Raw genomic sequence first — 14,562 nt, 5'->3', positions numbered from 1 at the left:
GAGGCAGCAGCTGACTCACCAGCATAATATTTATATTCACATATTATTTATATGCATCCCTCCAAGATATTTGCTTTCATACCTGTAGATTTATGAGCGAACACTATCAACGTATATGACTATACATTACAGAATAAGAGTCCTGCTGGTGTCTCTCCGCTAAAATCTTCCTGGGAAGATTATTTAAAACCCCACTGTCACATTGTGCTCTCGTTGAACTTGTCGTACTAAATAACGCTCATGTAACGCGCTGTCCTCAGCAGTTTGGCCTTGGTATGAAGAAATAACCCGGCTGTTGGATGGCATTAGATGTGAGCTGATCTGAGAGCAGTGACAGGCTCAGCTTGCACTGCGGGAAGCGGGGTGTGAGCGACAAACGATGGATGGACCCCATGATTCAGTCACAGTGAGCTAAGAACCTCCTTAGCTATTAAAATCTGTTTTTAACACGGCGAATTACAAGTGACACAAATAAGAGGGTAGGCCTATACAAGACATTCAGCTTTACTGACTACTGGTTTTGCTATTAAAACAGAATTATCATCATTGAGCAAATTGAAAATGAAAATACATATTATAAATCTCATATTACTTTAGTTTTACCTGGTAATATTTTTTTTTATATAGCTCCAAATATTTGGAAAAAAAAAAAAAAATTACAATTATATATTAAAATAAATATTCTTTTATAAAACTTAATTTATAAAACTATAAATATCTAATACCAATTTTAATTTATTTTAATTACCTTTTTTCATCATGCATTTAATGAGGTTATTTTTATATAGCTCTTTCTCTTTATGTATATATTATTATATTGCTCTAAATATTTCAGACCTTGGCATAACAACAAAAAAATGATTTGCTCATTAATAAAATTGTATACATTTAAATGAAATTGTACATGATTTTAAATGTTTTTATAAAACTATAAATATCATATAAAAATATTAACCAATTTTTAATAGTAATTTAATGAAAATTTTCATCATGCCATTTAATAATTTGATCCAGATGTGCAGGTCTAATTATGATTATGGTTATTGCCTAGGTAATGTCATTTTATATATGAAATCTTTATTCTGTAGATTGTAATGCTGTTTGACTGCGAGTCATGCCTGATCTAGTAGGAATAATTATATGAATGTTGTTATTAATATTTATCAGGGTGTTTTGAGGTCACAGCTGAATTAGCTTCAGAAGTCAGCACTGATAGTACCAAAGGGGCTATTGAAGAAATACCAACTTAATTCGAGTTGAAATCTTTCAGGCAGGATTTACTTAGCATTTCATATGTGTGTTTGGCTCTGTACAGAGTAAACAAATAAGAAACACAAAGACAGCACCATCATTACCACTTTTTGTTGTTGTAGTTGTTGTTGCCTCAATAGGGAAGAGGCCAACAATCATAATGGTTACAACAAAAATGTACAAAAAAAAAAAAGCTGAGTGTATTATGCATAAGATGCAGCAAACATAAATTTCTTTACTATAAAATGTTCATTTATGCCGAACATGATGACTACACCTAACAATTATGGCACATTTTCTCCAGTACATGTATATTTCTTAAAATACATAAGTGTGTAAAAACATTTTTGGCATTCAGATCTGTGCACAATACTTAATCCAGAATTTTCTTGAATCAGCTTTCAAACAAAGTATACATGGAGAAAATGCATACATCAAATATATATGCACTCTTCCTGATATAAACAATCATTCGCTAAGCCACTACTTTGAGTGTAGAAGGAACATAAAGATATAGTTTGCTACTCGCGAAAATAAAAATATATTAATAAAAGAGCATGAAATGTAACGTGCAGCATATATGCACACAAGTGCCTTTGCATTGACTACGGTAAAACATGCAACTATGTAATAGAGTGCAAATTAAACTAAGGCATAAGATGTATAGAAATCGTGGTGTGGCTTCATGTCCTCTGAGTGTCTGCAAGCATCTGTATCGTCTAATCACTTCCACCGCAGAGCTTCAGCAGTAGTTTCTTATAATCCCCTGAAGTGTCTCCCTGTGAATGCAAATTAGTTTGATTACAATTATTATTACAGTGCTGTAATTTCCATTTCTCGAAAACGTAAAGCACAGTTTGAGGGGTTGTTACACAGGTACTCACAGATATGGCTGTGTATAGAGATTTCCCATAGTTCTTCATGTATTCCTGACGAATGTCCAGCATGTCCACCTCAGAGCGGGTCACCATGATGCGGATCAAAGTGCGATCCTTGGTTCCTGCTCCCTGCGTATTTAGTTTTTCAGCATATTCGGATTTGAAACGTTGATGCATGTGATCTTATACAGTAGAGCAGTGGTTCCCAAACTCTCAGGCCAACTACTGCCTTTAATCAAATCAGAATTCAAGTAACCTGTGTTCCCTCAAATTATTTCAGCATTGAGCAAATTAACTCTCTTTTGAGTGCATAAGGACTGTGAGTTGCATTAGTCCATATTAATATGATAATATTACTGTAGTTACTCCGGTCCAATTCAAATACATACTATTTTCTACTGCTGTAAATATTTCTAGAACTTGGCGCAAGTACAAAAATTGATGTTCGTTATTAAAATGTCAATGACTTTTCCATGCCTGGCACTTGAGAACATTGTTCAACACTTCAGCTCGCATCTTGCATTTCCAAATGAATAATGGCCAACTGAGTCCTTGACATACAAAACTACTGTATAACAAAACTCTAATTAAAAATAATATATAAAATTATTAGTTATTTAAAAGAAAAGTTCCAATTCAAAACAAATGTATTCTAATATATAAATAAAAAATATTCAACATTTTTAACAAAAGAAAGAAATATATAAATACTGTAATATAAAAATATATTTTTACTGGCATACCACCTGGGGGCACTTTGTGTACACAGTTTGAGAACCTCTGCTGTAGAATAAAATGACTTCTAAACCATGGCTTTGTTTGTAATTAATCATAAATTAGCCTTCTCTGTTACTCTGTAGTCATTACAGCTCATTCGCACTGAGAAGAATGAGTCTCACCTTCATGGCCTTGTAGAGTCTCTCAGCAAAGTAGGCCGGTGTGTTCTTGGTGCATTTCACTGCATACAGAAAAACATGTTTAGACTCACCGTACACAAATCACCCTGCAGCTAACAAGCCGTGTACAATAGAGCAAGCAAGATGAATCTTGAAACTTAAATGGAAAAATAAAACAGAATGAAGACAGACCAGGCATTCATCTGAAAGTGAAAGTCATTTAAAAGAGAAAACCTGACTGTTCATAACAGCAAACCGAAATAACACACTAAACACACCGCATTATGAACATGTCACCGACTGAAAGGAAGTCATGCACTATGACACAGCAAGCACATCTGTCAGCTATGTGTTATGAATCTCACTGTGTGAAAAATATATTACCGCATATTTACCCTATAACAGCTTTACCCTTAAAGGGGCCGGCAGGATGGAGAGCAAGTTAAGAAATACAATTATGAGTGTTTAATGATTAGATTTCATGAAACGATTATAGATGGCAGATCAGACAGCTCACCGACAGCCAGCATGCCGCTCTCCAGATCTCCAGACATCTCCCTCTCGATACTCTTCTCAATGTCTCTGCCACACATGTGCTGATACTCATGAAACACTGTCAACATAAAAACACTTCATGTCTTCATATAATCGCTATCTCTGCAAACACTGAGATCACAAACAAATAGCTGTTAATGAGAATATGAGAGTACACTAATGAACTTTAAAGCTTGTTGTGTTACTAGATCACCAAATCAGCATAATAAAATTAGTAATGGCCGAAATACGGAAAATTCAGCTTTGCCATTACAGAAATAAATGACATTTTAAAATGTTAAAATAGAAAACAGTGATTTTAAATTGTAGAAATATTTCAGAATATTTGTTTATATATATATATATATATACAGTATATATACTGTGTTTTTGATTAAATAAATGCAGCCTTCATTAGCATAAGATACTTCATTCAAATAAGTATTATGTTCTTATGAATTGAATTTTTTTTGTACTTTTGTTTTGTGTCTTAACTTTTGGCTGTCCGATCAAATAAATAGTCAATAATGATATGTTAATGAGATAAATATATGATCAGTATTGCACATATGAAACACATAATTAGACAAAAGACAACTTGGTCCCATAGAAAAACAGGAAATGACTTAAGTAGGTTGATTTAGAGGGGAATTCAAGTGTTTCCACTGGAAACCATGTCCAGTTATGAGTTATGAGCCTCGGCAAGAGTGTGTTAACTGCAATGCCAGACCCAAAACTGAATTTTTGGCCACCCCATTTATTTATTTTTTTACACATGCATTATTTTGTACGTAGGAACACTCAATATTCTACATTATACAGCCTGATTTGAGCTGAAGACGCAAAACATGATTATTTCTGATTCAATATATGCCATATTATAGTATTCTTGACAAACAGGTTCTGAGATTTTGGTATTTCCTTATTCAAGTAGATATGAGCTTTACTAGCACGCTTATTACCAAGAAGGAAACAAGCAGCCTGGGGAGGCGCTGAGTGAAATGACCTTCCTAAAAGGGACTTTGACTTGATAAAAGAAAACTAATATTTGAGCCAAAGGGCCATAACGTACCTGCTCTGAGGTGAGCTTTGCTCCGAGCACACAGGATGGCATTGAACTTGGACTCATCTGTGCCAAGTTTATTTTCCCCTGCTTGATAGAGACCCTGCAGCAGAACACAAATAATAGCATAATAGGGACTCTTCAAAGAATGAGAAACACTTATTTTTAGAAACATTTTAATAATTACCTGAGCATCCTGTTTGGCTACTGATATGTCCACATTCTCACTCTCATCGCGGTTACCCTTTGAGAAAATAGCAGGAAGAAATACTGATATGACTTTCACATTTCTGCCATTCACAATGTTTTTGACCATCAAAATATGAAATCATCATCACATTCCCATCTTCTGTGTACCTGAGCAAGAGAGACCAGAAGTCTGCGGAAATGTCCAGATGTGTCTCCACTGATGGAGTCCTCCAGTGATTTCTTATTTTCTAAAACAGAAACACTGAGTGTTATGCATCACATTTCACCCTGCTTTAATGTCGAGCTTTAGATTAAAAAGTGCATGACAAATGCTTGATTAAGTGATATGACTCTAGTACGCACCAGCTTTGAAGACTTGGTTGATTTCTCGAATCTCTGCATTAGAGCGAGAGGCCAAGATTTCAATCAGACAGGCCTCATCTGTCCCTGCTCCCTGTGAAATAATCAGCAGATTACATTTCTATTAATGGCATATCAAAACATCTAATCATATATTCTTTTATCTGTGCACCATAAAGAAACAATTCACTCAAAATGTAAACCTGTTGTATGTATGTACGTGAAAATTCCTCAGATATTCTCCCTTTGTCTTTGTGTTTTTGGTGAACTATTTCTTTATTCTCAGAGAACAGTGCTACATATAAAAGTAATACTATATGCATAATTAAGAATTCAAACAATTATTAATAATATTTATTATTTTTATATTATTACAATGATGTTTACACATACATACACACACATTTATATATATATATAGATATATATATATTCATATACATATACATATACAAGAAGTGCCTTATGCTCATCAAGGCTGAAAATACAGTAAAAATTAATATTCTTTGTATTTTAAATTGTATTTTATTTTTGTGATGGCAAAGTTGAATTTTCAGCATCATTACTCCAGTCTTCAGTGTCACATGATCCTTCAGAAATCATTCTAATATGCTGATTTGCTGCTCAAGAAATATTTTATTATTATTATCAATGTTGAAAACAGTTGTGCTGCTGAATTGAATTTTTTTTGTACTTTTGTTTTGTGTCTTAACTTTTGGCTGTCCGATCAAATAAATAGTCAATAATGATATGTTAATGAGATAAATATATGATCAGTATTGCACATATGAAACACATAATTAGACAAAAGACAACTTGGTCCCATAGAAAAACAGGAAATGACTTAAGTAGGTTGATTTAGAGGGGAATTCAAGTGTTTCCACTGGAAACCATGTCCAGTTATGAGTTATGAGCCTCGGCAAGAGTGTGTTAACTGCAATGCCAGACCCAAAACTGAATTTTTGGCCACCCCATTTATTTATTTTTTTACACATGCATTATTTTGTACGTAGGAACACTCAATATTCTACATTATACAGCCTGATTTGAGCTGAAGACGCAAAACATGATTATTTCTGATTCAATATATGCCATATTATAGTATTCTTGACAAACAGGTTCTGAGATTTTGGTATTTCCTTATTCAAGTAGATATGAGCTTTACTAGCACGCTTATTACCAAGAAGGAAACAAGCAGCCTGGGGAGGCGCTGAGTGAAATGACCTTCCTAAAAGGGACTTTGACTTGATAAAAGAAAACTAATATTTGAGCCAAAGGGCCATAACGTACCTGCTCTGAGGTGAGCTTTGCTCCGAGCACACAGGATGGCATTGAACTTAGACTCATCTGTGCCGAGTTTATTTTCCCCCGCTTGATAGAGAGCCTGCAGCAGAACACAAATAGAGCATAATAGAGACTCTTCAAAGAATGCGAAACACATATTTTTTAGAAACATTTCAATAATTACCTGAGCATCCTGTTTGGCTAATGATATGTCCACATTCTCACTCTCATCACGGTTACCCTTTGAGATAATAACAGGAAGAAATACTGATATGACTTTCACATTTCTGTCATTTACAACGTTTTTGACCCTCAAAATATGAAAGTTTCACATCATAACATTCACGTCTTCTGTGTACCTGAGCAAGAGAGACCAGAAGTCTGCGGAAATGTCCAGATGTGTCTCCACTGATGGAGTCCTCCAGTGATTTCTTATTTTCTAAAACAGAAACACTGAGTGTTATGCATCACATTTCACCCTGCTTTAATGTCGAGCTTTAGATTAAAAAGTGCATGACAAATGCTTGATTAAGTGATATGACTCTAGTACGCACCAGCTTTGAAGACTTGGTTGATTTCTCGAATCTCTGCATTAGAGCGAGAGGCCAAGATTTCAATCAGACAGGCCTCATCTGTCCCTGCTCCCTGTGAAATAATCAGCAGATTACATTTCTATTAATGGCATATCAAAACATCTAATCATATATTCTTTTATCTGTGCACCATAAAGAAACAATTCACTCAAAATGTAAACCTGTTGTATGTATGTACGTGAAAATTCCTCAGATATTCTCCCTTTGTCTTTGTGTTTTTGGTGAACTATTTCTTTATTCTCAGAGAACAGTGCTACATATAAAAGTAATACTATATGCATAATTAAGAATTCAAACAATTATTAATAATATTTATTATTTTTATATTATTACAATGATGTTTACACATACATACACACACATTTATATATATATATAGATATATATATATTCATATACATATACATATACAAGAAGTGCCTTATGCTCATCAAGGCTGAAAATACAGTAAAAATTAATATTCTTTGTATTTTAAATTGTATTTTATTTTTGTGATGGCAAAGTTGAATTTTCAGCATCATTACTCCAGTCTTCAGTGTCACATGATCCTTCAGAAATCATTCTAATATGCTGATTTGCTGCTCAAGAAATATTTTATTATTATTATCAATGTTGAAAACAGTTGTGCTGCTTATTCATTTTCTGGAAACCGTGATGCATTTTTTTTTTCAGTATTCTTTGATGAATAGAAAGTTCAAAATAACATTTATTTTATATAAATAAAATAGTAACAATATAAATGTCTTTACTGTCACTTTTAATTACTTTAATGCATCCTTGCTGAATAAAACAATTCATTTGATTAATTTATTAATTAATTACTGACCCAAAACTTTTGAATGGTATATAAATATAACTACGCTATAACTATAAATCCAATATGTTTATATATTATATATTGCATCAATTATCCATGTGAGGGTGCTAAGCTGCACAATGTTTGATTGAATAATTTTTCATGCTTCATTTGTATTCATCCTGTTAATAAAGTACTTTCACAAACCTTGATGCCCTCTTTGAGCTCATATGCATCAAATTGAGCTGGAGTCTTCAACATGGCCAGCACCAGTTTCTCAAAGTTCCCTGAAAGCTCAGACTTCAGGTCCTTAATCAAATCCTGTAAACATTGGGTAACATGAGAATGATCAGTGTTGCTTTTCTTAACCCATAACAAAATCTGAACTGAGCTGCATTTAGTTCTTTTCTGTATTAAGGCTTTGATGATCTATATGCTAGTGTTGACAAAATTATCTTGTCATATTTATCTTTTAGTCTTCCTCCTTTGGGAAAATAGACAAAAAATAATGATGTCTAATCTTGTACTCAGGGGCATATAAATATTTATCCAATCAAATGCTCGCTAGAATGAGACCGTTTCATCCAACTAACACCTCCTGCCTAGCACCAACTAGCACATCATGGTTCACAGCTTTCAAGAAAAGCAATTAGCTGTTAAAATAAAACCTGGTCTCAACCTGAGGGGCAGCTGCTGTATCTGCTGCACAGCAAATATCTAAAAAGCTCTAATGCTCTCCCTTTACCTTTCCATAGGCAGTCTTGTATGACACCAAGAGTGGTACACGCTGCTTGTTGGAGCGACTTCCTAGTAAATTAATGATGGCTTGTTCATCAGTGCCTGTTGAAACATGTCCATGCATATTAGCAGCAAATATAGTAAACACAGGAGTCATTTTCTGGAAAGCTCCATGTCAGTCTAAGAAAAAGGTATCAGTACTTAAACATCCGTTATCTGTATCACAAAGGGGTCAAACTGAGATTAATAATAGATAAACACCAAAGAACAAAAAGAACAGAACACCTTTTATCCCTGAAGGAGAATGAGTGACGCTGCTTTCTCAGAATTAGAGTAAGTGGAAAATGAACATGAAGAGTAACCCACCAAAGCCCTTCATGGCCTTCCTGAGGACTTCTGCATCTTTTAGCGGATCAGCTCCGGGGAAGTCTTGCATGGTCCCTCTGAATCCACGCTACAAATAAACAAAATAAAACAACAGGGAATTTAGGACACAAATACTGTGTATACTAAGGCTTTTTGCAGGTTTTATGAAGGTAAATAATAGGGATGTAACGATTAACTGCGAGCCGGTTGAAAATCGATTATTTTTGTCATTTAGCAGACGCTTTTGTCCAAAGCGACTTACAAATGAGGACAACAAAAGCAATCAAAACCAACAAAAGAGCAATAATATGCAAGTGCTATATTAGTATATTATTATAGTGTTATATTTCAATTTCACAAAGAAATGTGCAGCATTTTGTCCAAGCAATAATAAAAGGACACATTTAATTTATAATTTGTCTTAATTCTCATTTTGTAAAAAAATAATAATAATAAAAAATTGTGAATCGAATCGAATCATGAAATCAAAATCGTGAATCGAATCGAATCGTGAGTTGAGCGAATCGTTACATCCCTAGTAAATAAATATTTTTTAAAGGCCATTTAAAGACCAAGTAAAGAAAATGTAAGGAATAAATTGAATGGAACATAATTCATCAATATGTTCTCTATATCTAAAAACAATGTGTACGAAATATAGCTTAACTAGAATAAGGAAATATCTTATATAGACTAATATGGATTAAAACAAGAACATGAAAAATCAACTTAATTCAAAGGGTAAACACATCATTGACAGATATTTCTTGTTTTAAGCATAAACTCACTTCATTTTGTTCAATTTATCTGAAAACAAGTCTTAAACTATCTTTTGCACCTCCAGTAAATGTATCTTGATTTAAGTATACTTGTATTGGAAAACAAGACAAAAATACTAAGGAAGTTCATTATTTTCAGTGCATGCAACATTTAATACCAGATTTTCTGCTCCAATTTGAGAGCTTTTAAGGCCTTAATTTGTGGAAAGATGAATTAAGACTTTTTAAGACCCTCAGAAACCCTGTATACTGCATTAAATTGCACGAGAAAAAAAATTGTTAAGAGTTAATTACATTGATAGCTGGAACAGCAGGTGCACCTCCTCCGTAACCTCCTCCGTATGCGGGCATGGACGGGTTGGGTGAGGGTGCATTGGGATAGCTAGGCATGGACGGATTGGGTGCTGGGGCATTTGGGTAGCCCGCCATCTGCTGACCCGGGGGTGGGCCTCCAGGGTATCCCATTCCCGGACCTTGGGGCATACCTCCTCCTGGCTGAGGGTACATGCCATAGGGCTGGTTAGGGGAGGGGGCTGGTGGGCCCCCAGGTTGGGGGCCAGGATAGCCACCAGGCACTTGAGGGAACATGGATGGATTTGGGGTAAATCCACTATTGGCTGCGAACTGATTTGCCTGTGATGGAAAATTTTGAGGGGACGAAAAAAGCAAAAAGCATGACAGCGAACATGACAGTTAGGACAGTAGAGCAGAATTTGCAGGAAACGTAGCATATACAGCCATGAAATTACAATACTGAAGGACAAAGAAATGATTAAGGCCAGGACAGGGAGATAAGGAAGATGGTGAACAAGTGTGCATTCATGGAGAGGTTTGTTTAGATAGTGTGGCTTTGCACTAAAACATTTCTGTTGACTTAAGCTACAGGCATCATATTGCACACGGTTGTCACAGAGACACTGTTTTTGACACGTTGTAAGAGTTTCCACATTCACAATTTTTCCCTTGCTGACCCTAAATGAAGAAGTACTGTGGAGGAGTACTGAAACCAGTCCTTTTAGTCAAGCTGAAGCATCATACTGCAAAAATATTTCCATGAAAAGTAGTGGTCAACCAATGTGTTTTTTTAAAATGGCTGACGCCAACACCAAAATCACCAGAAAGCAAGGTGGTCAATTCATGACTTTGCTAGTCTACAGGAGTTTATTAAACTTTTGGGCACTTTTATGAGGACAGCATACATTTTTAATTAGAACACAGGAAATGCCTGTTTTAATATATATTTGTATCCATTTATTAAGTTTCCCTTGTGAAAAAGAAATGTGGTTAATTGTATCACAATTGCACCTGTAGTGTACTTCAAATCTTAAAAGTATAGTTTTTAAAAACTGCACTTTGCAATAATATCTTTTCAAAATTTTACTTTAAAGTGCAATGTTCTTAACCCTAAAGAATAACAAAGTACTTGATTATAATTTAAACTTTAGTGTGCTATTCCATATTAATTGTTAGTTAATATATTTTAAATGCATTAAATTGCAACATCATTACAAATGTGTAATACTTACAAATATACCGTATGTAAATACATCACATACAAGTTTCAATAGAAATGACATTAAGGCATATTTAAGTATATAAATAAATAAACCATAAATACTTATGAATATATTCGGCAGTTCACTTTAACCATATTTCAAAGACAATAGGAGTAATTATGAAATTACTTACAAAGATGTACTTAAGCCCTACTTAAGTGGGACATTTCATTTAATTGTAATTAACATTGCAGTTAAATTATAAGAGATCAATGCCATGATCACAAGAGCACAGTTTTGTAAAAAGCTGATAAAGGAAGGATTTGATGGGGTTTTAGCCAAGATTGTGCATTTCATGCTGACTGGAATCAAATTACCTGCATCTGTTGAGAATCGAGACCAATGTCATTTCTGATTACGCAATACATCATTTTATTATAGAACTTACCATTGCTGGGAGATTTGATGCATTGAATCCAGGATTCGGCAAATTATCCAGGCCAATAGGAGCACCGGGAGCACCCCAACCTCCTGCAAATACATGCATTTTAAACAAGCAAACACGTAAACAAAAACCTAAAACCCCAACACCAATTATGACTGAACCATTTCAGTACACTTCACAGTTGAAATTAAATCAAAACCAACCTTATTTACTTCATTAAAACATGTTCCTGTCTTATAGTGCATGTTTCACTGCTTCATGTTATTCCAAAGAGAAAAGTGTAATGTACTTGGTCTGAAGTGAAAGTGACATGTTGCAAATTATAAGGGATCAATGTCACGGTCACAAGAGCACAGTTTCGTACAAAGCTGATAAAGGAAGGATTCGATGCGGTTCATGCTGACCGGAATCAAATTACCTGCATCTGTTGAGAATCGAGACCAATGTCATTTCTGATTACGCAATACATCATTTTATTATAGAACTTACCATTGCTGGGAGATTTGATGCATTGAATCCAGGATTCGGCAAATTATCCAGGCCAATAGGAGCACCGGGAGCACCCCAACCTCCTGCAAATACATGCATTTAAAACAAGCAAACACGTAAACAAAAACCTAAAACCCCAACACCAATTATGACTGAACCATATCAGTACACTTCACAGTTGAAATGAAATCAAAACCAACCTTATTTACTTCATTAAAACATGTTCCTGTCTTATAGTGCATGTTTCACTGCTTCATGTTATTCCAAAGAGAAAAGTGTAATGTACTTGGTCTGAAGTGAAAGTGACATGTTGCCAAGTATGGTGTCCCAAACTTGGAATTTGTGCTCTGCATTTAACCCATCCAAGTGCACACACACAGCAGTGAGTAGTGAGCACACACACATACACACAAACACACCCCTGGAGCAGTGGGCAGCCATTTTTGCTGCGACAAAATGGGTCTCACCTCAGTCGTGGTATTGAAGGTGGAAGAAAGCGCTGTACATTCACTCCCCCGACCTACAATGTAATCTCCATTCTGCTATATAACATATCTTAACCATTCTGGCCTATTTTTCACAATCATGACGATTACTGCTGTTCTCTTACAGACTATCTTGTCTCACATGTCAGATTACAGAAATAAAATGAGCTGTGAGCATTTCGTGTTGACTTCAAAACACAGTGTGTATAGGGGAAATCAGTACACAATTTGTATCAAATGACAGGCTGATAATAATCTAGACATCAACTTTTGATCATTGTTCTGTGCAGTACCCCGAGGGCCCTGCATCCTCTCCTAACTATATTAATAAAAAAAAAAAATTTCAGTTCTGAACCTGTTTTGATGTGATAAGACAAAACAGAAACACCCAGAGCAGCAGGTTTTGTTATGGTAATAAAAAGTGGCAGGTAACATTGCACTGACATTGACTGCACATTAATTATTAAGCTCTTTCTGCTAGGTGTTTCCTCTATTTGTAAGTCTAATGACTTGTATATTTGGTTAGTTTTCATGGAACAGACTGGGAAGTTGACCTGTCATGTGACATGCTGAACTCCACCTAAAACAATTTTAAACATCACTAGTTTTTGCTATTTTGTTAAGATCCCTTTAATGATTATTTGAGTAATTGGCTGTGTCAAGTCTTTTAAAATGTTTTTGTCACACCACAAGGCCATGTAAATGCCATAAATATGAACTAGTGAAAACATAAATAAATAAACACAGACACACACATACTTCAAAAGTCAGTCTTTTGTAACACTATAAGTGTATATTGATTTATGCATCCTTGCTGAATTAAATATTCATTACTTAAAAAAAAAAAAAAAAATCTTACTTACCTTTGACACTGATGAAAATTCAGATTTGGACCTTTGAATGTAGACTTTGAGAACCCCTGCACTACACCAATGTGTACAATACCTTTAGTGTTTATGTTCTCTCATGTGCCTAGGAGTTCAGCACCGCAGTATGATCATGATAGACATGAACAGAGGCACACAACTTTCCACACTGACAGTTTTTGTATGAGAAGGTGTCTAGGAATCGTGTTGACGCTTATATAACTACTAGCGCAACTGATGTAGATACACCGGATATTTGCTTCCCTGTCAGAACAGATCAGATTTCATTACTAGCAAACTGACAGTGCAGACAGACAGTGCTAAAGATCAGATCTGAAAACCAAATCAGATTAGTGGGAAGTGTGAATGTGACGAGTGGGGCGGGGCCGAGAGCCGTGGGAGTGGAGCGAGGCCGGTGGAGTGAAAGATAACGAGGGACACCTGCGCCACACACCGGTCTCGAGTCCCACGGAGGAGCTCCGGAAGGATAAAAGGAGGAGTGACAACAGTGGAGGACGAGAGAGGACCAGGCCTGGATTTTATGTTGTTTTGTTTCTGTTTGTGACCGGCAGTCGTCCGTGAGGGGCTGCCGCTTTTACTTTTGTTTTGTGTTTGTTTATTTATTTATTAAAGTTTTATGTTTAAATATTCGCCGGTTCCCGCCTCCTTCTTCCCGTGACTACGAACTTTGTTACTTTGTTACTTTGTTACAGTGAACAATGCCTTAGAGTTTTGAACATTTTGATAATTAAAATAATGCTTATAAGTAGGGATGTAACGATTCACTCAACTCACGATTCGATTCACAATTTTGATTTCACGATTCGATTCGATTCACGATTATTATTTTTTAACAAAATGAGATTTAAGACAAATTATAAATTAAATGTGTCCTTTTATTATTGCTTGGACAAAATGCTGCACATTTCTTTGTGAAATTGAAATATAACACTATAATAATATACTAATATAGCACTTGTAAATTATTGCTCTTTTGTTGGTTTTGATTGCTTCTATTGTCCTCATTTGTAATGGACAAAAGCATCTGCTAAAT

The 14,562-nt window shown here is 35.1% G+C and overlaps 1 protein-coding gene across 1 annotated transcript in view; it reads right to left on the bottom strand.

Moving 5' to 3' along the window:
- Nucleotides 1-1,256: 1,256 nt before the first annotated feature.
- LOC107708439 (annexin A11-like) overlaps nt 1,257-14,562 on the bottom strand; it is an 18,244-nt gene continuing 4,938 nt past the window's right edge. Inside the window, exons 4-16 of the mRNA XM_016512669.1 lie at nt 12,158-12,240; nt 10,022-10,360; nt 8,949-9,036; nt 8,590-8,684; nt 8,052-8,165; nt 7,010-7,100; nt 6,815-6,894; nt 6,640-6,696; nt 6,462-6,555; nt 3,543-3,638; nt 3,029-3,087; nt 2,136-2,258; nt 1,257-2,030 (exon numbers count right to left, since the gene is read on the bottom strand). Of these exons, the coding sequence (XP_016368155.1) occupies nt 1,971-2,030; nt 2,136-2,258; nt 3,029-3,087; nt 3,543-3,638; nt 6,462-6,555; nt 6,640-6,696; nt 6,815-6,894; nt 7,010-7,100; nt 8,052-8,165; nt 8,590-8,684; nt 8,949-9,036; nt 10,022-10,360; nt 12,158-12,240 (1,379 nt within the window). The 3' untranslated portion in view covers nt 1,257-1,970. The remainder of the gene's footprint in view (nt 2,031-2,135; nt 2,259-3,028; nt 3,088-3,542; nt 3,639-6,461; nt 6,556-6,639; nt 6,697-6,814; nt 6,895-7,009; nt 7,101-8,051; nt 8,166-8,589; nt 8,685-8,948; nt 9,037-10,021; nt 10,361-12,157; nt 12,241-14,562) is intronic.

This window comes from Sinocyclocheilus rhinocerous, unplaced genomic scaffold, assembly GCF_001515625.1.
Source record: "Sinocyclocheilus rhinocerous isolate Xijiao unplaced genomic scaffold, SAMN03320098_v1.1 scaffold295, whole genome shotgun sequence".
Lineage (NCBI taxonomy): Eukaryota > Metazoa > Chordata > Actinopteri > Cypriniformes > Cyprinidae > Sinocyclocheilus > Sinocyclocheilus rhinocerous.
Note: the sequence above shows the minus strand (reverse complement) of the source record. Positions and strands in the feature narration are given on the sequence as shown.